Here is a 23,880-nt window from a genome sequence, read left to right as displayed (position 1 = left end):
TAGCATCGAATTCTAAGAGGACTGAAACAATCCACCCGATGAGTTTTGATACATGCTTGCGAAAAAAAAAACTGAGGACGAAGATATGGAACGGCCCAAACATGCCAAAATATTTTGAATTCCATGACGTCATAATAACGGACCTTACCCGAGGTTGAAGCGCGAAATTCAAATCTTCATATGACAAATCTCTCCTTCCGTTGCTTTTCTAATAACAAAGCTTTTGCTGGCATATAAACGAAGCCCGAATCCTGAAAAAAAAATTTGCGGATCCCACGTTTCTTGGGAATCGGTTTAGGTGACGCTTTCGTTGGTGTTTGCGAAGAACGATGTTCTTGTTTCGCGCCCATATGCAAGTAGAGAGCACACGACCAAAGTGGACACACTTTCACTAGGAAACGCGTCACTCAGCGTAAGGTTGTGGCGCTCGAACATGCGGATCTCATGCACGACGATGAAGGGACGACGACAATGAAATGACGACAAAACACTGACGACGCTCAAGGCACGACGGAGGTGCGGCGAAAGAGGAACAACGACGGTGGAATCACGACGTCGGAACAACCACGACGGCATGACGACGACGCGATGATGAAGGCGGAATGACTACGACAGAATGACGTTGATGGAACGACCAAGACGGCGTGACGTCAACTGGATAACGATGGTCTGACAAAGATGGCATGGCGATGCTGGAATGAAGGACAGTATGACGATGACAGCGTGTCGATGGCATAATGACAACGAGATGAAGGTGGAATGGCGACGAGGGAATGATGTCGATAGAGCAACCAACGACGGTATCGTGACGGTGACCACTAATGCATGGTGACGACTGTATGAAGACGACGCAGTGACAACGATGCCACGATGGTGATGGAATGGCGACAATGTCATGATTAAGACGGCTTGATAACGACGGTATGATGACGACTGCATAATAACGATGAAATTATGATGATGGAATGACAACAGAAGAAGAATAGCAGCGTGACGCCAACGGAATGACAACGATCAAGGCGATGAAATGATGACAACGATATATATATATATATATATATATATATATCCAAACGTAACTGCTTTTCAGGATACGCAGATATCATAGAGTATCTGGTATACATAGATGTCTCTATCCTTGTAACGACGCCCCAAGCTTCTCTCTGCGAAGCACTTTATAACCGAATGAATAGACACTGGAACGTTTTCGGTGGTAATGGCTACATCCATCACTAGTGCAGAATGCGATTTCAATCCTGTCAAAATTATTGAAACCCACGGGGCTGCTGCCTTCTTTCTCTCTCTTTTATTCCGCAGTCTCCCTCCCGACGTGCAGGATAGATAGCTAAATAAAGTATAGTTAACCTCTCTTCCTTTCCTCCCTCTCCTCTTTCTCGACAAGCCTTACTGATTACCGATATTTGTGCAACGCACTGTTGCCTCTCTGCGGTCTTTCTCTCTATCTGCTCACCCCATTCTCTTCCCCCTCTATATGGTGTAGCAAATAGAACGCCTGATTGATTCACTGTACTTTTCCTCGCCTTGCTCTCTCTCTGACACACATGCTCGATGTGAATAATAAAACCGCTCAGGTGTGTGGCCACATACCACTGTCACCGTGCAAAATCAAAGATGCGGGTGCAACAGCTATATCTTACTTTTTGTTTATTTCTTCGTGCTTCGTGCTTGCTCAAAATGTGGGTGCCTTGCAATTTTCATTGTTTTCTAAGTTCTCATAAAGGTTAGGGTTCTCAGCGGCTTGAGTGAAAACGTTTAGAATTCCAGCATTCCGGTAAACCACTTCTATTAGCGGTGCAAAGAAAAACTATCAGTAGTTTCAAAAACTATAAGATCAAAAGCTTAGAGTGAAACTATACACTAAAATCGGGCACCTCCGAAACAATGGAAGTGGTATCGTGCTGTTCACGTGTCTGAAACTACTAAGGCATAATCCTGATGCGTCAGAACTAAACTGCTGTTTTCTTCTGCTTTCCTCCAAAGTGTTCAATTAATGATGCTGATGTTCCTATAGCATATGTGAGGGATTACGGTGCGTAGATTTTGTTACAATGATTCAGCCTAAACCTGGCAAAACCAATACGCATAAAAACAACACAAAAGAGCAGAAATATTGTTAGGGCCAAATAACCATTGGTTTTCCTATACCAAAGCAGATACTTCAGACAACTGAGTTCCCTCGCACATGCTATGAAGAAGACCGGCCGCGAACAGTTTTAGCACTTTCTTCTAGCACGGAGTTCTGCGACGAGGAGGAACCAATGACCGTATTATATGTAAGAAACAACAAGCAAGCAAGCCTCGAAGAAAAACGATAGCGATGTCACGACCAGCTCCTTTAAAAGCCCTGGAAGCAGTCGTTTATGGAGACTGCGCCCTATGCGAGCAGCCAAAAAGAAAAAAAAACGACGCTCGGCCCCATTATAACGCGGCACAGTGCGAGCCACCGACCAAGCTAGGCGCGCTGTTTTTCAGCCGAACTCCCCAGGCGTGGACGCTGTTCAACTCTGTACTTATTGAGCGCATCGGGCGACCAAAGTGCGCAGCTTTTTTCGTTGTTGAGCAGGGGCCGCTGAAAAGATCGTTAGCCTGCATAGCGGAATCTGTCGGCACCCATGTGCCACAGTGAAGTTCACTCCCCTTTTTTCGGAAGAGGCCTTACAGCCTGTGCCCGATTGATTCATGGGTTGCTTCACATTCGACTATCACAAGTAGATCGGTGCAGCGGAGAACTTCTTTTCATTGTCGCCGGTATACTGCAACCTGCCAGTTCGATTCAAAATTGGGAAGAGCGCAGGTTAAAACAGATTTCTTTTTATTATTAATATGTATATCGGCGATTCCATGTATCTTTACGGACGCGCCCGTGCGCTTCGATTTCTCCGTAGAAAGTTTCCTTTTCGCTTTCAATCAGCGTGTTTGTTACAATTTTAGTCATTACGTTGTCCGCGACCCGGATGCCACTGAAGCTGCCGAGAAGTCTGCTTGAACCCTTTAGAGTGAGTTCGGTGCGGCGCTGCAGCCAAGACGCTTTGATCTCGCACGTTTTGTGGCATTTCTGCTCTATTGTTGCGGAGTGCCCTTCATGCTTTTGCCGTCTGTGTTCTTTCACCACATCGAGTTTTCCACACGGAAAAAGTTTCGCAGTTTTCACCACACCCCGTGTGGTTCAGTGCCGGCTCTGGGAGACGACATCGTTCGACTGCAGAAGCAAAACACTGTTTAACAGATGAGAAAGCTAGGCCCAAACAATTTAACGTTCCTTTCCTTCGAGCGCTTCCTAACCTTAGGTGAGGCCTCCTTACAGCGAAGGACCGATGGAGGAAGCAAGCGTACTCTGAAAGCTCCCTTCACCCGTCCTCACGTAAGGAGCGGTTGTCGTATGGCTGGGTTCGAGATTATCGCTTAAAAGGCTTACGCTAACACTATTATTAAATAAAGAAATGTTGTATCGTCGCAAAATTTTTAAATTGATGAGCTAATATAGAGATGCGTGGACGCTTTCTTCTAGTTTTGTTCACTAAACGCGAAAAAGTACCACATCACAGGGCAAAAGTTGATGTGCTCCAGCAACGCTGGCACGCCGGCGTCGTGCAACGCCTAGCAACGCCTAGCAGTGCTATCATGCAACACGTGTAACTGAAACGAAGATGCCTGGGAAGACGTACCGTGCTCGCGCTTCTCCGCAGGTGGGCGACAGCGCGCATGCGCAAGTAAGCGTCACGTAGCTAAGCAGTGAGGTGAAACGCTCGTTCAGGGCCAGGAGCGGCGTGAGGACGCGTGAAGGTAGCTTCGGAGCTTCCTTACGCTGAGGAAGCACCAAGGAAGCCTTCACCGAGGGCCCCTCAGTAAGGAAGCTTTCAGAGTGACATAAGGTGGCCTCACCGCAATGAAGGCTTCCTTACTGAGGTAAGGAACATTTCATTGTTTGACCCTTACACTCACAGCTTCGTTGAATCTACAACCTATCCCCACAGCTCCTCAACGACTAAATTTAGGCATTCGTTCTTTTTTTTTCGTTTCTTTATGTAAATTTTGTCGCTATCGATTTTTGTTTACCTCTCTCTCTCTCTCTCTCGATATATATATATATATATATATATATATATATATATATATATATATATATATATATATATATATATATATATATATATATATATATATATATATATATATGTGTGTGTGTGTGTGTGTCTGTGTGTGTGCGTGTGTGTGTGCGTGTGTGTGTGTTAAGTGTTTATCTCTGTATATATCACAGCCATCACCCAGCACCCGCAGTAGCATGTCAGGCGAACGGCCATGCTAATATCTCCAGCATATCATTAAAGCTTGTTTCTCTCTCTCCATTGTCCCAACGGTACCGTAGAGGCGGCGCCTAAGTATGCACTAAATAATGACACGTTAATTACACTTAGTACTTGCTTCAGTTCTCGCTTCCTTCCTTCGGTTGGACATTCTGTCTCGTTGCGCACACAGTCTCATTGTAAATTCTGTCTCAGTTGGCCATTTCGTCAAGGTGGACATTTAGTCTCGTTGGACATTCCGTCTTGGTAGGACATTCAGGCTCTTTCAATATTCAGTCTCGTTGGACAATCAGGCGCTGAATCTTCAAGCTCTATGATTGTGCCGAAGCAATAAAACAGCAGTGATTGTCCAGCAGAGTATGTGTCCTTCAAGACCTTATCACAGCCGCTGCATTCAGTGCCTGCAGAGGCCCGTTGTCCTTGCTTAGCGGCTGTGGTGTTTCGCTGCTAAGCATGAGTTCGAGGGTTCGATTCCCTGCCGCGGCGGCCGCATTTTTAAAAAAAAATTTCGTGTATGGTGCATTGCGTGCACCTTAAAGCACCCAAGGTGGCCAAAATTAAACCACAGTGCCCATCTATGACGTCCCTCAAAATGAGATCGTGGTTTTGGAACGTAAAACGCCAGATTCAATTTAACTTTTCGCTGTTTCCAGTCACTTACTGCAGTCAAGATTGATTTTCTTCTTTTTCCTGTAAACCAGCTTACTCTAAGTTGATATTATTGCATTCTTGTGCGAAATTGACACCCCGTGAGTAGCATTTTGTACAGGGTTGGCTGCTATGGTAAATTTGTGGCTTGGTTATCGTCATCATGCTTAGCATAATCATGCTTCTTGGGAGGGAAGTCAGAAAATAGGCCTCTATTTTCCTCACCAAGGATTAAAACTTGTGTCTGTGGCATTTCTGCCACTGTGCAGTCTTCGGAGTTGTCATAGGAAGCGTCGTCGTACCGGCATTGCCTCGCATGTCATCGTCGTTGGCGTCGTGCCATCATTTGTCGTCATCGTCATCTTGCCATCGTCGCCACCATCATTGTCATTGTCGTCAGGGTTGTCGATTCTGTCGTGATAGTCTTCGTCGTTATCGCCGTCATTAAGCCTTGTGCAATATACTTACTTTTTTTTAAATTCAGCTCTCCCTTATGAGCTTGCGTTGGTCCTCGTCTCATCCTCGTGGGTCGTCCCAGGCAAATCAGGTAATGCTAGCGAATTCAAAACTCCCCCGTCATAGAATAACGGCTACTCTCAGGCTTCTCATCATGTCTGAACGCGTCTGCAGGCAAGGTGACCTAGGCTGTGCGTTGCGGGATACAATATTTCCTCGTAGGATTCCATTTGCCAGCGCGTTGTGCATTTCATTCGACGGCCTTTCTACACGCCAGAACTCAATTAAGCCGCATTTCTCTTGCGAACGCCTTTGAGTGAAATACTTGCTCGTAGGGAGGGCATACCCCGAAATCCGCGCAATAACCGTGGCCGTGTCGCATGTAAACAGGCACGCCGCAGGAACGTAATAAAGTTCGCTCTGTGGCCACCGCTGTGAGTGCGCCGAGTAGACTGGCGCGCGTCCGTTCGTGTCGGCTCTTCATTAAAGCGCTCCGGGCGACTCATTCAGCTTCGGAATTTCGAATTGGAAGCACGCTCACGCGCACTGCAGCGGTTCAAGGGGCGAGCGAGCTTTATCCCAATGGCCGTAACAAGTTCCTTCTGCCTCTCCCATATCTTTCGTTTACCAGATCTTGATGGCAGGGGGCCTCACATTCTTACAAAATGAAGGGGAAAAAAAGAATTCAATCATCCGGTTTTACGAACAACGATCTGATTATAAGGCACGCCGTAGTGGAGGACTCCCTAATAATTTGCACCCCCTGGGGTTCTTTAACGTGCACCTAAATCTAAGTACACGGGTGTTTTCGCATTCCGCCCCCATCGAAATGCGGCCGCCGTGGCTGGGATTCGATCCCGCGACGTCGTGCTCAGCAGCCCAATACCCTAGCCACTAAGACACCATGGCGGTTAAGTAAAAAGAAAGGAGAAAAGAAAAAAAAGGAAGAGAACTGCACTGCGTGAACGGCTCTTTAAATTCTTTTTTTCCCTTAATGGTCATTATTGACAAATTGTGTCTCTTGAAAAATTCACGGTATTCAAACAGGTAAAAATGCTTCCTTCGCTCCGTAGCATGTCCCATAAAACTGTGCGATGTTGACAACAACCAAAAAAAAATCAGGGACCGAATACAGACAGCCGTCCGCTCGGGATAATCGCTTGCGAATAGTATAACGCGTCCGCTGATCAATCGTAATAGTCAGCAATGCGATGATTCAAGACAGCCCCCACTAACTACGTGTCGTCGTCGTCGTCATCGTTGTTGTTGTTGTGGTTGTTGTTGTTGTTTATTGCTTGATGAATGATCGCGTTGAACACAAGCATTCGTCTCTGGATCATACGCTGGCCAATTAGGCTTCAGAGTATAGAAATGGGATACTGCGTTTCGCTATACTCACTCACTCTCGTGGCGACCACCGCCGATCTGCTCCAACCTAAATTCTTTATACCCGGCGAAATGAGTGACGCTTTCTAACAGGAACAATTCCTACCTTGCCTTCGGCTCTTCTGCTTAGAAATATGACTGCAGGGCGAATTTTTAATTTTTCCATACTAAAATCTTTGTTGTATCAGTCAGTGGCGTGGGCAGAAATTTCGTTCGGAGGGGGGGGGGGGGGGGGGGGGGCTCACGTTGCAGCTCGGCCCCCTCCTTATAGAATTTGGCAATGAATCAAACATATGCAGAACTGCACTGTCATTGCCGTAGATGCTGCAGACGAATTCTTGAACGCTAGGACCTGTCAAGACAAGTAAAATATGTATCTTTTATAGAAGAATATATTAGTATGTCCAAAACATTGTGCCAGAAATAGCTGATATCAATGTTTCCATAGTTTTTGTCTATTTAACCAGTTAAAAAAAATATCACACGAACTTTAAAACGATATTAGTTCGAAACCAGGAAAGCAGTGCATGCCGCTGATATAAGAAACGTAAAGGCCGTGAAATGAACAAGCTGAGGACAAATATTTCACTGGAACTTAGTTATTCAAGAACCTTGTTTACATTTTCGTACATATGCAACGGTGAGAGAAAAATCTCAATGTTGCTGTCCTTCGTTCCAATGTATTGCGCAGGATCAGCTGTCACCGGACGTGGATTATCACTAATTGCACCGAAGTTATAGTCACAACAAAGAGCACATACAAGAAACAGGAGTTCTGCAATATATACATCAGAAATGCTAAATACACAATGGAATATACAAATGCGAAGATACGCCTTACTAAAGGACAAAAAAGGGCCACTGGAAACAAATTTCACTGCATGTATACACAAGACCTCTCAACAAGATATCTAATTACACGTATAAGTTTCCAATAAATCTACGCATCTAAGCAAAAGCCACTGTGTATAATGTGTCAAACAAGGCAAATAAACATGTTGTGCAATCACAGATTCACAGATCACAGCATTCTAAGCCCCCCCCCCCCCCCCCCCTCCACAAGACTGAGCCACCATCGGTGGCTCACCCATCCCCCGCTTCCGTCCTACGCTTTCACTCGCACATACAGCATGCGGCGCGTGGTGACGATGTTATGGCCCTTGGACCTAATATGGAACATAACGGCGACGACGACGGCAGGATCGCGCCTGGAATGTCCACATAATTGCTATCGCAATAATATAATAAGAGTATCCGGCAAATAAAGAGCACCGTGGCCCATTACTTTCCGCAGAAAAAGAAGTAACAAAATCGAACTTTCAGCGTGCGCCAATTCGGTGCGCTGCAACGGCTTTATTTCTTTTGTCGGGCGGGGGCACCAAAATGAAAAAAGAAAACACAAATGAAAGCATGTTGGCCACAATCGAATGCCTACTTTTGGCACCTAATGTAGCTGCTGAAGGAACATCGAAGCAAATGTGAAACGCTTGGACCACAGCCAATCATGCGCATATTGCTCGGTATCCTACACCGGCGAGACAAAAGACTTTACGGAGAGGTTGCGATAACATTGAAGTGAAACTGATGCCCTCAAGTGAACGCGTTGCAATCCGTCGAGCCCACACAGTGATGGCGGTGAGCGTCTATTGTTTCTTTTTCTCGTCCGCTAGCCAGAAAGCTTCCCAAACTCTGCCAGGCCCAAATCCACTGGGCCAGAGAAAAACGAATGTACACCGAAGTGCGCCGCGCGCTGGTCGGGGCAACACGAGAAAACGCATGTGCTCTGGCTGGCTCCGGCAGCTCGCGGGTAGCGAGAACATGAAAAGTGGAGAGGCTCAATGTGTCCTCGCGAATAAAAGTCAAAGTAGAAAAATAAATAAGAATGTAGTTATCTCTGCTGGCTTTAGTGTCTTGACATGGATGCTTTGGCGCAGGTGAAAAAAATGTTTATATTCGTTTCTGTGACTTGACGGCACAAATGATCTACCACAACGCTTCGTCTCATCGGACCTCACTGCGTTATTTGTCAACTTGTTTGATAGTGTGTTGATTTGGCTTGTCTCGTTGTACGGTGCGATATACGGCTTTAGAAAAAGTCACTGCTCCTTTCGCATCAAAAGTTTGGGATAGCCTTATACTCATAAAGTTTCGGAATTGAAATCCATGCGCTCCGTAGATTCCGCGGCCTCCGCGAGATGCCACGACAAGCCCGCACGCCATCGAAACACCCTTCAATTTCAGTGCTCGCATGAGGCTCCTTGCGTTATGTGACTCCGGTGCATGGGCGTTGCCACGAAATTCTGTCCTAGTTCGCAATGTTCGCGCCTAAATGTATTTTCGAGCGTGAAAAATACATTCTAGACAAAAGACAGAATGATTTCCGGCGCGGGGGGTTGTTTTGGTCGGCGGTGCATGGCAGCAAGACCAAATATCGGGAGGGGATGAGACCCCATAAGCGCCCCCCCCCCCCTGGCTACGCCCCTGGTGTCAGTCACACTAGTGGACGCTTTCGCTAATCATTTATAATAATGCTCTATTCCTCCAAATCTTTGCTCTTAGTTTCAAAAGTATTTGTGAGTAACCGAGGAAAGGCCTAAGGGGGGAAGGCCTTATGGCAACCTAGTTTTCTGGGCTACGCGCATATATCGCCTAACAAAACAACTATTGCCACCGAAACAAATAGTAACACTGTCATATTTATTTTTATTTCTGTAAACCGAGGGAGCGATTGCTATCGCATTCTTCATAGCCAGGAGTCTGATGAACACATTCGCATGTCGAATACCAAAAATTTAATGAATATGTTTATCAAACACAATGTACGTTGAAGCAATCTAATCATTTGGATGTTGCTGTTTCGGCCCACAATTCGAAGCATTGTAAGCGATAGCTAGCGCAATATTACATAGGGTGGGTTTTTTATTTTCCTTTTTTTTACCCTACATAGTTTTAAAATACCGCCTGCGGCAAATAACGCAGTTCAAATACTTGAACTAGATTACTCGAAGAGGCGGACATTACTTCCACGAGAAAGCAAAAATGCGTAATGGACTATTAACAGCATTTCATGAATTAATTTTTTTACTGTTACCTTAAGACACATATTGGAATTCACGAATTTTAGTCGGTTCGTTTGGAAGAGAAATCAGCTTGGAACGAATTCTGAGGATGACACCGGTATTCGAGATACACCCGGTCAAACTTGCCGTAAAACTGCACTGTTGTTCCACTTACATATTTTTTTAGGGAACGCCGTTTTATGCATCGGTCGAAGCACAAAAATAACTGGAACGCCAATGCATTTCCTCGTGCAATTCATAAATTAATATCTAGAAGCTAGTGTCATCCTGCGAATTCCTTTCAAGTGAGTGTGCTTTGAGAACCCACAGGCTACAATTCGTTAATTTTAATATATGCCATAAAGTAATCAGTAAAATCCTAATAAGTGCAATTTGGTTAGATAATAGATTAATAATTTTCCTTTTTTGTGCAAATAATGTCCACCTCTTCGAATAATCCAGTTTAAGGATTAAAATTGTGCTATCTGCCACAGGCGATATTTAGAAATTCTGTACATTACACAGGGTGTTTAAGCGAACACTTTAAAAACTTTTTAAAGGTTGCCTGTGGCAGATAGCTCAATTCTAGTTCATGAGCCGGTCTACTCGAAGCGCCAGACATTACTTGCACAAAAAATTGAAATGCAAAATCAACTAATAAACAAGAATTCACTAATTCACTTTTTAGCTAATTATCTTATGACCCATATTGCAATTTACAAATTCTAGCCGGGGAGTTCACAAGACGGATCCACTTGGAACGAATTCTCAGGACGACACCAGTTTCGAGGTATAAATTCCCGAACTTTGCGGAGAAATGCATTGGCGTTCCAGTTACTTGTGTGCTTCAGTGCTTGAAACGAAGTTTTGTTAACAAATTAACTGGAACGCCAATGCATTTCTCCGCAAAGTTCGGGAATTTACATCTCGAAACTGGTGTCATCTTGCGAACCCCCCGGCTAGAATTTGTAAATTGCAATATGGGCCCTAATGTAATTAGCTAGAAACTTAATTAGTTCATTTTTATTAATTAGTCGATTTTGCATCTAGAGTTTTTGTGCAAGCATTGTCCGCCGCTTCGAGTAGACCAGCTTATGAACTAGAATTGTAATGTCTGCTACAGGCAATTTTTAAACATTTTTGAAAGTGCTCGCTGAAACACCCTGTATATATATAAAAAAAACGGCATGCAGGAAGACTCGCTGGTGTTTTGCACATGTCTGTCTGCAGAAAATATTCGCAGCGGCGCGCCAGCATTTGAAAGTCGAACGAAGTCTGGCTTTGTAATCCATCCATCATATACCACGGTACTTTGACCCAGGACCAACCTAAGCCCGACTTGAAAGAGAGTTGGGGGCTTCGTACCCGGCCCACGGCTGACGCCCATTGCGGGCCGGGTCGCGGATAAATCCAGATTACACCCCCAATGATACAGCGATGGAACCATCCTGTTTACCACGCCTGGAGAACCACCCATATCACCATTTAATCTTTTCACTGCTGTGTTTCACTTTGGGCAGCTGACCTTTTTAACTTAATTCCTTTCACTTCGGTACTGGCTCATGAATGTATCGCGCACTGTAGATCGCCCCGCAACGGCTGCTCGTGCAACGGCTGCTCGCAACGGCTGCAGTGAACGCACTCCGTCAATGTCGCGATCGCGCATGGTGGGAGTAGTCAATTTTCACGAAGAAGGTATCATGTTCGGCAACTTGCTAAGGTTCTCTTTATCAATGGCAGGACAACGTGATGCTGATCATCACCGTTGAACTAGAGCAATCACACGCAATAACGGGGACGCAACTAACGCAACTGCTAGGTCCCGTACGAGATGTTACTGTAATAGAGAGGAGACTTTAATGAAAGCTGGAGAGGTTAGCCTAGGTAAACACCTGGCATGTACTACTTCAGGTGGTCAAAGCGAACGACGAAAAAGAAAAGACCAAACCAATATCCTCCAAACTATAAGTGCGACAGGACGTTGAAAGTAAGCAGCAACGGCATGTGAAGGTGATTCTTCCAAGTAGGTCCCAACTGAAAACGGACCTCATCTACAATGTTCTTTTTTTTTAGCTGCACCAATTTTTTTAAAATATTGCCTATGGCAGATAGCACAATTCTAACCCTTGATCTAAATTACTCGATGAGGTGCCATTTCTTCGATGAGAAATCCAAATATTCAATTGAATAATTAACGTAATTACGTTATCTTTTTTAATTACAGTACGCCATATATTTCAATCTACGAAGTATAGTCGCTGAGTTCTAATGGCGTATCCACTTGAAACGAATTCTCTGGAAGCACCAGTTGCGAGATATAAATTTTCCTCCCTGCCTTTCCTCTTCATTCTCTCTCTCTCTCTTTCCAGGTGTCCGTTGAAATGCACTGGCGTTCCAGTTACTTTTTTAGGAGACCACTGTTTTATGCATTGAAGCACAATAGTAACTGGGACACCAATCTATCTGGTCGGACACTTTGAAAACTAATATCTCGGAACTGGCGCTGTCCAGAGAACTCGTTCCAAGTGGATACGCCGTACGAACTTAGCGACTATAATTCGTGTATTGAAATATGTGACGAATATAATTAATTAAAAGTTCATTAGCGTGATCCCGTTCATTATTCAATCGAACATTTAAATTTCTCGTAGAAGTAATGACCACCTCGTCGAATAATTTAGATCAAGGGTTAGAATTGTGCTATCTGCCATAAGCAATCTTTAAAAATTTAGTGCTGCTAAAAAGAACATCCTGTATATTCAGTAGACATGCCACTATGAAAGCATTTCTCACAGATATAATGTTTTCTCAGAGTGATCACCAGAGAACTGCAAGAAAGCCCGCAATGCCATTCAATGCACCGTATCGTGCTTGAGGGGGGGGGGGGGGGGGGGGGTTGCGTGTAGGTGTTTTACTGGCCGCTATATTCTTAGTTGCAATGATCAAACTGAGAATTGCTGGATGACCATGTCGAAACTAGCACATGATAATTACCTAACTGTGGTAGAACAAGGAATGTCACTAAAGCCTTACTGTAAAACAGTAAATCACTTCAAGCCTTCGTTCTCCTGTGAACCTCTGTCTTCTAATTGCAATTAGGCACATATGTGAGAGCATAATTTCTTGGGTTGTGTTCTAATGCGATGGCGGACAGCGTAAAAAAATAAGGTAATTCTGGCAGTTTCTACCTGAAGCTTTATTGAAAATTCTGCAGAAACCATCGTAGATAATTGTGAATGTAAGCGAAACTTAACTTCCTTGAACCATACTGTACTTGCCAAAAAAAAAGGAAAGGAAAAGAAGATTATAAAGTATCTGGCAGCCGTAAAGACTAGAGTAGGGTATTCCTTGGTACCGCCCTCATTTTTCTTTCTTTTCTTTTTTTGCCTCTTCTGGCCATTGTGGCCTTAGCACCTTATGCCTTTGATGTGCCCATTTGAACTCCCTCCATTTCTCCTGCGCATTCATTGCATTGAAGCATGAAAATAAACATATCTTGCTCAACAATAAACCTTTAGTTGCAGTTCAGCATTCGTATTTGTCGGCTTATGTGTTCGTCCATGTGTCCACAGGTTCTCTGCCCTTAGAACAATAATTTACACTCAGTGATTTCTCAAGCTGCCGAGCTTCGGCATTTCTGGGATACTGAATACAAGATAGAGTTTATTATTTCAAAAAACTATGAAACAGTTCACGCTTTGTGGTTCCACGCAGAGCTAAACGGCCGCTATACACTGCACTTATGTTTTAAAGTTTCGATTCAGCTTTCCGATAAATTCTTGTGTATTACTTGGAGGTGTGATCTCGAATTGTCGAGAGGATAACCTTGAGGTCTTCAGCCCTCTCTTCTCCGAGTTATTTTACATTGTGCTTTTGTTGAATGTAGCGATGTATCACTATTTTTTACGATACTTTATGTTCTACTTTTTCTTACCATTTGGCTGATCCTCACACCATTCGCTTCTCACTCGTACTGCGCTCTTACCCGTTGACTAATATGAACTTCTTTAACGTTATTTTTTCCGCAATATTCGTTTTACACTTTGCCAAATTTGAAGTTTTATTCTCATGCTTTAGTAGTTTTTTTTCTGTTCCCACACAGTTACTTGGATGACACTTTTATAATGGCGCCTTAAGTTTTCAATTTAAACTTTTAATCCAAAGTAAAACTTGCTCATTACTATTCAGTGTTGAGGTTGCATTGCTCAGTGTAAATTTTCTGGTCAGGGTAACAAAAGTCAGTGCCAGTTCAGACTCATTTTCACTTTCTATAGCTGGTCTTCGTAGCTTGTCTTGAAGGCCCAATAAAAGAGTCATTAATACTACATAACACAGCTACTAACTCCTCAGGAAGAACGGAATACAAGAATTCAATTCAAGCAAATCACATCTGCGGTATAGTTAGGCAACGGTATAGTATAGGCAACGCGACCGCACCAACCGCAACTCAAGGAAAGTCTATTGGAGAGGATGAAAAGTTTGACCTCCCTAAGCTAAAGCACGCTAGTCAAACGTTCTAACGAAGTGTCTTTTGATACAGAGCTGTTCTTTCTAGCTCCGGTTTATTTCTATGAACACCTAAGTTCATCCGCTGGTCCTCGCTCCCTGCTCGGTCGTGATGGAAGTGGACGACCCCGCACGTCTGCCGGCGACGGTGGCGTCAGCGGCGGCCGCCTCCAGGAAGCGGATTGGTCAGCAGAGCGACACCGACAGCGAGGACGCCCATGTCTACTCTCTCAGCAGTGAGGACACTTCCGATGACGACTTCCAGCTTGTGCAGAGCCGCAGAGCAAAGAGAAGGAACACCAGGACATCCTCATCGTCAAGCACGCAAACAGTGAGACAGACGCAGAGGCCGGACGCCAATACCATCATATTTGTGCCCCTGCTTCCCCCCGTCAACATGAAGCTACTTAACAGGCAATCTGTGTCGATGTCACTGGAAGCCCTGGTGCCAAATGAAATATCGGACATTCGAGTGAGCATCAGAAAAAATCTACTGGTGGTTGATGTCCAGCATGCGGCTGCTTTGACCACTCTACGCAGCGTAACGGACCTCGACGGCATTCAGGTGCGCTCTTACATCCCTCTGGGATCTGACGTAGTCACCGGCATTATCTACGACGTAGACGTCGCCATCCTTAATAACGATTTGCCGATTCTTATCAAGCCAACCAATGATGAGGTCATCGTTGATGTTTGATGTTAAGCGGAGGCAGTTCACGCTGCGTGAAAATAGCATTCAAGGGTAAATATATACCCTCGCATGTTAAGGTGGGACACTTCAGACATGCAGTGCGGCCTTTCATTGCGAAACCTCTTCAGTGCTGCAAATGCACGAAACTGGGACACGTGAGCAGCGTCTGCGAAAATCAGGCAGCAAGCCCCCGCTGCGGAGAGCCCCACGCTGCAGATAAATGTGGCGCGACTGTAATGAAGTGTTCAAACTGCGGAGGATCACATGAAGCTTCATCGAAGAAATGCCCACACAGTAAGACGAAAATGGCTATCTTGAAAGAGATGGCGAGAGATCATTCATCTCATTGCGAAGCCGCCGATAAAATCAGGAAGCGACGTTCACGTCACCGGCGCTCCTCAAGGAGTGCTCCTCAAGGAAGGCGCATGCCACTTCCTACAATACCACCTCCTCCTCTACCGCGAAGGCCAGACAATGTGGAAAGGACCGCGAAGAGCAAGTCCACTGAGAAGACCACATCTGGCGAATCTTGGCCGGCTCTACCGAAACGACAACATTCACCAACAGAATCACAGGAAACTGTCGCTGGACAACCCCCGACGTCTACTGTCGGCGATTTGTGCGACCAAGACAAGCAGGTGGCTGATATGCTGCAATCGCTAATTAATACAATGCGCATTATACTGAACAAGCTGCAAACACCAGCAGCTCGAAGCGCTCTGCAAATACTGGATGCACTAAATCTAGTGCTTGCTAGCATCGTTTAAGCATCATGGCTCGACCAATAGTCTCTTTCCGCACTGAACTTAAATGTGCGTCGATCTTTCAATGGAATGCGAGGGGTCTAAGGACCCGTATATCAGATTTTCGCCAATTCATTTTCACAAATCGCTTCCCCATACTGGTCATTTGCGAACCAAATACATTAACTCCACTCATATTGTCCGGTTATGAATCTTTCGTCTCGTCCACATGCGGTGCAAGCACGAAAGTGATCGTCTACATCCGCACGGACTTAACATATGTCGCTAACACGATAGAGGCTCATGACGACAACCAATATGTCTGCCTAAATGTACAAAAGAAGAACGTGTCATTTACACTAATTGGATCCTACATATCCCCAGCGGGTCACTTTGACGGCGAACGAGTTAAGAAAATATTACTAATGAACAATGGCCCTTGGGTTATCACAGGTGACTTCAACGCGCATCACCAGCTATGGGGAAGCACTAGCCTTGCCTCCTTTGCTGCCGACCATGATTTGTACTGTGTGAATGACGGCAGCCCTACATTTCTGCGAGGCACGACCTATAGCAGCTTCTTGGACTTAACTTTGGTGTCACGGCGCCTTGCCTTGAGTGTCCAATGGCTTACAGACATAGAAACACATGGAAGCGACCATATTCCAACATACATAAAGAATAGAGGAGTTGAGCAACGCTCCTCTGCTGTCTTGCGTACAGTTGATTGGTCAAAATTTAAGAAGGATATGGATGACACATGTCGGGAAGGCCTCTCACACACTATCGAAGAAGCTATCGCAGAGGCATTGAAAACATCCATCTGCTCGCTTACAAGGTCAGCAAGGCGAACAGACTTGGACACGGAACTGGAGAGGCTGCGTGCGGCATGCCGACAGGTGGAGAGGAGGTATCGGCGCACGAAGTCCGTCTTGGATCTGAAGGCATCACGACGCATACAAAAGAAAGTCCAGCATCGCATGGATAAATTGGAAGATGAGCGATGGAAAACTTTCTGTCAGTCGCTTTATCCCCGAAAATCGTTCTCGCACATATGGAGAACGGTTAGGGGTCTTCGCTCATCTCCGCTTCAAAGGAAGCCCTTCGCTGCTCTGGCCCTCTACCAGCTCCGCTCGGAACTTCAAGTGGCTCAAGAGTTCTGTGCATGAGTTGCTGGGTCCGTGGCCATCATTACTGACGCAGCATTGAATGAGATCCCTGAAGCACGTGTACCAGAAATGAACGTGCTATTTTCACTCGAAGAGCTCGATGCTGCGTTGGCGACCTGCAGGCATTCTTCGTCACCAGGACCTTATGGCATCACGTACGCTGCCCTACGCCACCTTGGACATGACGCACGTGATGAGCTGCTCAACTACTACAATGAGCTTTGGCAGAACGGCGCCGTTCCTAAACAATGGAAATCGAGCCGCTTGATCCCCATTCTGAAACCTGGAAAGTCTCCGCTTGAGCTCTCATCATATCGTCCGATTGCGCTTTCGAGTTGCGTCGGCAAAGTGATGGAAAGAATGATTCTTGCTCGCTTGCAATGGTACCTAGAATGAGTGAACATCTATCCGTACGCAATGACAGGCTTTCGTCGAGGTCGCACGTCCATCGACAATGTGATTAACATCGTAACATGAGTCCAAGATCAAAAAAGCCTCAAGCGCCTATCTGCGGCACTTTTTCTGGATATAAAAGGAGCATACGACAACGTCGCCCATGAGGCCATACTGAACTCACTTGAGGCTGTTGGAGTTGGTGGCCGGATATATAAATGGATTCTGGACTGTTTGACTGAGAGGCGTTTTTTCTTACAGACCGAAGACGGCCCAACTTCAGACCATTGCATCTGCCGTGGTGTGCCACAGGGTGGAGTGTTGAGCCCTATTTTGTTCAACCTCGTCCTGGTAGGACTAGCGGATTACCTACCGCAAACAGTACATGTCTCAATATACGCCGACGACATTTGTATCTGGGCCTCTGCGGTGACTCGCCCTCAGCTAAGAGCCAGGCTTCAGCGGGCGGCAACCATGATGGCGTCTTATCTCCGAGAACAAGGCCTCAGTGTGTCTACTGAAAAGTGCGCATTACCTGGTTTTACGCGCAAACAAATGTCATCGTATCCTGTTACCATCAATGGTCAAGCTATATCCTATGTTAAGACGCAACGCTTACTGGGCGTCATTATTGCGTGGAGCCCTCACTGCGTCTATCTGAAGAAGAAGTTAGTCGCCATAGCTCAGGTCTTCAAATTCTTCAAAACTGGGGTACACCAGTCCATTCTATGTTGCAGCTGTACAGGGTTTTGTTTCTCGGACTCCTACGTTACAGCCTACCAGTGTTGTCAAATACATGCAAGACGAACTTTCGCGCCTTGGAGAGCATACAAGGTCAAGCCCTACGCACGTGTTTAGGGCTGCCTCGGTGCACCTCAACAGCAGCAACAATCGCCATCGCAGGAGACCATATAATCCAGACACATGTAACTGTCGACTCTCTCAGAGCGCACATTCGCCATCTGTCAAGGATCCCCGAACATCATTTGGCCTCCCTACCAGCCGAGAGACCTCAAGCGACCTTTTCACGAGTGATTAGCGCTCATCAAAAGTGCATATCGGCATCTTTTACACCGGCGGCGAAGCCTTCCTCTCCCCTGTGGTGCCTGCGACAGCCTCAAGTGAATTTTTCTATTCCTGGAATTACAAAAAAGTCCAATCATCCATCGCCGGCTCTGAAGCAACTACACCAGACGTATCATGACCGCATACATATATATACTGATGGTTCGACCTCACCTACCAGCTCAACTGCCGCATTCGTCGTTCCAGCCAAGAACGTTACAGTCAAAAGTTAAATTCAAATTGTCGCACACGATCTACATCGGCAGAACTTGCAGCTCTCCATGCCGCTATGATGTACATCACCGAAGAGCCAACAGAGAAATGGGTCGTATTTTGTGACTCTAAGGCAGCCCTTCACAGCATCAAGTCCGCATTACGTCACAGAACATACGAGCAGATGACATCTGACAAGGGAACTGCACCACCATGCTCTGGAAAGAGGACACCACATAATATTTCAGTGGATTCCTGCTCACTGTGACATCGTCGGCAACAACTTAGCTGACAAGGCTGCCCGGTGTGCCCACGAAGATACCAAGCCGCGCCCAACACCTTTGGCGAGGTCGGACGCTGCCAGAGAACTTCGCCCACTTGCGCGCAAGAAGTCAGAAGAACTCTGGATTTAAAGTGCCTTCAATTGCAGATAACCTAAACTGGACCCCATGCTACGGCTACAACTGCCATCTAGCATTTCCCGCGGCGAAACAACCTTCTTGTGTCACTTGTGGCTGGGAGTGGCGTTCACGAACGCATACTCCTACCGTATGGGAATGAGAGAGAGCCCGATGTGCGACTCCTGTGGGTGCGAGGAGACCATCCATCACCTATTGTGTACCTGCCCTCGCTACGATGTCCAACGCCTCTCTCTGCGGGCAACCTTACGCCGACTGGACTCGAGACCGTTAACCGAGTCAAAGATACTCGGACCGTGGCCACACCCGTCACTGGCTCGAAAAGCGATTCGTGCACTAGTGCAGTACTTGAAGAGCACGGGCTTAAGAGACCGTTTATAGTGTCCTTGTGTATGGTGTCCCTCCCACACGTACTCAGTGCTTACTCTCTCCCTTTCTTCCTCTTTCTATTCCCCTTTCCCCCACCCCCAGTGTAGGGTAGCAAACCGGATGCTGTTCTGATTGACCTCCCTGCCTTTCCTACCCTTGTTTTTTTTTTCTCTCTCAAACGTTCTAACGTGTGGCCTCTCGTGTTGTCGCAGGCACGCGATGCTGCCGGGGGCAGCCCCGACGGACGGGGCCTGGCGGCCGGGAGCGAACCGCGACGCAAGGTAGCCCCGAGCACCGTGGCGGCGGCCCGGTAGCAGCATGAACGAGACGTGCCTGTCTAGCGTGCCGCCGGACAAGCTCTACGAGCCGGTCACTGTGGCCCTGTTCCTCGTGCTGGGCTTCATCAACGTACTCGTCATTTTCGGCAACCTGCTGGTCATGGTGGCCGTGCTGGCGTCCACGAAGCTGCGTACGGTCACCAACTACTTCGTGGTGTCGTTGGCCGTGGCCGACCTGTCGGTGGGGCTCGTCGTGCTGCCCTACTCAATTGCGTTGGAGGTGCTCGAGGTGTGGCTCTTCGGCCACACCTGGTGCCAGATCTGGCTCGCTGTGGATGTGTGGCTCTGCACTTCGTCCATCCTAAATCTGTGCGCCATCAGCGTGGACCGATACCTGGCCATCACGCGGCCGGTTCGCTACCGCAGCCTCATGTCGTCGCGCCGCGCCAAGCTGCTCATAGTGGCGGTGTGGGTGATTGCCTTCGTCATCTGCTTCCCGCCGCTCGTCGGCTGGAACGACGGGACTCAAAACAGCGTGCCTTACCACGGGTTGAACGAGACCTCGCACAATTTGAGCATCGTTGCCGATGAAGCCGATGAAGCCGATGAAGCCGATGAACCATTGCCGCTCTGCGAGTCCGCGCAGTGTGTGCTCATAAACAACAAGGGCTACGTTATCTACTCAGCTCTGGGCTCCTTCTACATACCGATGCTGTTCATGCTGTTTTTCAACTACCGCATATACCGCGCCGCCATCCAAACTGGACGCGCCCTTGAACGAGGCTTCATAACCACAAAGTCAGGCAAGATCAAAGGACGCACGCAGGACCAGAGGCTTACGCTGCGCGTCCATCGCGGCAACGATTCCGCTATGAACGCCAAGCGAGGCAGCGAGCACCTAGGTGCTGAGACCTGCATCGACGGCATCGTCACCGGCCGTCGCAGACCCGGACTCAAGAAGTCAAGAGACGAGCCGTCAGCCAGCGCCCGGTCGTCTGCCAGCAAGGCGCGTCAACAGAGTGACCAGCGGGCCACGCGCTCGGCGCCGCCTTCGTTCAAGTCGAACAGGGGCAGCGCCCGCAACAGTGGACACAACGGCACCAGCGGCGGCGGCAGCAAAAGCTCACGCTCGAGCAAACGCAGTCAGCGCTGGCAGGCCAAGCGGTTCCGCACTGAGGCCAAGGCCACCAAGACCGTGGGCACTATCGTGGGCGGCTTCATATGCTGCTGGCTGCCATTCTTCACCGTGTACTTGGTGCGTGCATTCTGCGAGCACTGCATCCCCAACCTGCTGTTCTCGGTCTTCTTCTGGCTCGGATACTGCAACTCGGCCATCAACCCGCTCATCTACGCGCTCGTCAGCAAGGACTTTCGGATGGCCTTCAAGCGCATCCTGTGTCGCTGCCGCCTCAAAGAGGGAGGCGTCTCGTCACTCATCAAACAGATCCACATGCTCACTGTACTCGACGACGCACCCCCGGACAACGCCGAGTCACCCTAGAATCCTGGTCACATCCTTCTCCTGCCCGTGCTGTGGGGGCACTTCCGCTGGGCGCCACTACTTGTTTGCACCTCACCCGCTCACTGCACGGCGTGTCTGTGCCGTAGTGACTTTTTCGGTGTCCATCTCACGGCTGTAAGGTCGTTTTCCTCACCCACGTGAATCACTATAGCAGCAGAGCAAACGTGCCAGTACCAGAGCGTTTCTGCCACACGTTTGTCACACGATCAGTTGTTAACTGTTTGTACACACTAAGTGTCTCGTTGTTACTAGGCGTTCGTGGTCGTCCCTACGCTGCTGTGCGCACTTGGTTCGTACTTGTGCGTAACAATATGATCTCCTTCACGTTTTGTCTAGCCCAGAAGATGTAAGGTCTCCGCTCCCCGTGAGCGTCCGCAAGCGTTCTAAGGCAGTTCGAACGGTCACATGCCTACTGCGCTGCAGCCACGGAGCACAAATTTGTACCAAGAGCACTGTGTCTCTAACAGAAAGTGCCGTGTAGTTTGTATGCCTCTAGAGCCGGTAGCCATGCTTTAACACGCAATGAGTGCCACTGCGAAAGTAAACAAGCAGGAGCACCCAGCTTTCAATTGAATGTACGCCGAACATGTTGCCTGCATATTTTCCCTGTGCTCTGCGCATATTCCTTCTTGTTTTGTAAATGAAGGCAAATTAATCAGGTATTCAGGTGTGTGTAACCACAGTCATAAAATATAAGTTATAAATGATATTATTTTATTAATAAAGTTTTCATTACTGTCCGAGTTGTCTTAATTGCTGAGGAGATATTGGTGGGCTCATTGGTTGTCCATTATCGTTTCACAGGCAGCGCACTTGATAAGACATGGAGTAACATTAAATCACGCTAACACGAGCCCTGAACTGCAAATGAAGGTTTATTGCTGCGTGAGAAGCATATATATTTGCGCTTGAACTCAACGCACGCGCCAGTGAAAGCAAGAGCGGATGAATGGAGTACATCAAAGGGATATGATTTAGGCCGAGGACCTTAAGGGGAAGCTTTAGCTCGGGGGCTCCCGTATAAATACACGAGAGAAGAGAAATCGTTTTTCTCAACCAACACTGCACTGAATTCAATGAGGTTTCTTGCACTTAAAGGAAAACGTTAAAATCTGGTGACTTGGAAGAGGCTATTTTGTTGGGGTGGTCACTCTTTTAATAAATTTTTGTTGAATATTACCAATTTTCAGAAAAGTAAACTATCAAGTTTACAACTCTCTAGGTCAACAATGCAAATTATATCACTATTTTGGAAATTGCATCAAATCTGAAGGTGACAGTCTGAAGGGGACAAAACTGATGCATTGTACGTGGCTCTCAAATACACGACTGCTATGTGAGTAGGGCTTTTTCAGTACCCTCGTAAAGAATATAACAAATTTATGTGACATAACAGTTAACATACCAATTCTCTTCATTGGAATCGTCTAACTGATGCAATTTAGGTAACTGCGATGTCATTTTGGTGCAGTTAGGGTTTTGTTAAGCTCATGCTTCTATTTTTTAACACCAATTTACGGCAGTTTTTGCAAAGACATTGAAGCCCTAAATAAAAACTATGCCTTCAAAAGCCAGTAAAATTTAACTTCCTTCTTAAAAATGCGACAAATTTCTTTAAAATCGACCATGGGCTCATCTCAGAAAAGAATTTCGCCATTTTTCATGTATTTGGATAGACGACATTAGAGTTGGGCCCGAGCTAATGCTTCCTCTTAACCACAAAAGGCCACATAAAAAGTACCTGAAAAAAAAAATCACCGACGATTATAATACTCCCTAACGCGAATTTTGAGCGCAGGAATTTGAGTGTTTTTATTTCGCTTTATATTTTTTTTCTGAACGATAGGGTCCTCTCGTGTACATGACCTACATGACCGATAGGGTCCTCTATTACATGTAATATGTAATAAAGAAACGATAAATTAATTTCGCGAAGGTTGTGGTTTCGGTCCCCACCTGCGTCAATTTGTTTTTGTTTTTTCATCCACTTACAATTCCATTAATTTATCGTTTCTTTATTTCATTTATTAAGCACAAGTAATTTCCCTTATGTTGTCCTTGGTGTCAGTGTTTGTTGGCTTCTTATGATATGGCTAATAAAAAAAATCGGGCCCCTCAGTTAATCCTCTTCCTTCTCGTTTATGATCTGCCACAAAGTATCTTGGCCAAACCCGGGAAGATGCATCAACACACGGCTGATGGAGCACAGATACCACTGCTCAAAAAAAAGATTCGGGTCACCTGGCTCTCCACTGCACAGACTGCGGCTGCTCACCCCAAATGGAACATACCAATGTGGTGTGCTGAACAAGACGCAAACATACACAGGGGAATCTTAGAAGTAATATAAATTCACAGGCTGAAGGACACGTGTGTTAGTTACTCTTAGGTAGCTTTTTCAGAAAAAAGAAAAGAAAAAAGTTCTTACACATCTGATTGTCCCAAAGTCAAGGGTAGTGTATCGTTTGGTTCCGCTTCATTTGCCCAGCTTCTTTTTTTTTTAAATATTGCCATTTGTGGTTAATGTCATCGGCCTCAATATTATCCTTCTGATACAACTAGCCCTTTATCCTCCTCTTCCTTTCACCAGCGCATGCACAGTGTTCAAGGGCAAATATACGAGTAAATACTTCTCGCA

General features: G+C 46.4%; 1 protein-coding gene across 10 annotated transcripts in view; it reads left to right on the top strand.

Moving 5' to 3' along the window:
* Window positions 1-21,982, top strand: part of Oamb (Octopamine receptor in mushroom bodies) — a 785,439-nt gene extending 763,457 nt beyond the window's left edge. For all 10 annotated transcript variants that reach the window (XM_065426755.1, XM_065426749.1, XM_065426751.1 and 7 more), the window contains one exon: window positions 19,655-21,982. In XM_065426755.1, coding sequence (XP_065282827.1) covers window positions 19,761-21,221 — 1,461 coding nt within the window. In that variant the 5' untranslated portion in view covers window positions 19,655-19,760 and the 3' untranslated portion in view covers window positions 21,222-21,982. The remainder of the gene's footprint in view (window positions 1-19,654) is intronic.
* Window positions 21,983-23,880: the final 1,898 nt, after the last annotated feature.

The sequence above is a fragment of the Dermacentor albipictus genome, chromosome 1, assembly GCF_038994185.2.
Source record: "Dermacentor albipictus isolate Rhodes 1998 colony chromosome 1, USDA_Dalb.pri_finalv2, whole genome shotgun sequence".
In the NCBI taxonomy this organism is placed as follows: Eukaryota; Metazoa; Arthropoda; class Arachnida; order Ixodida; family Ixodidae; genus Dermacentor; species Dermacentor albipictus.
The sequence above is the reverse complement of the archived record's forward strand: the minus strand, read 5'-3'. Positions and strand labels throughout refer to the sequence as shown.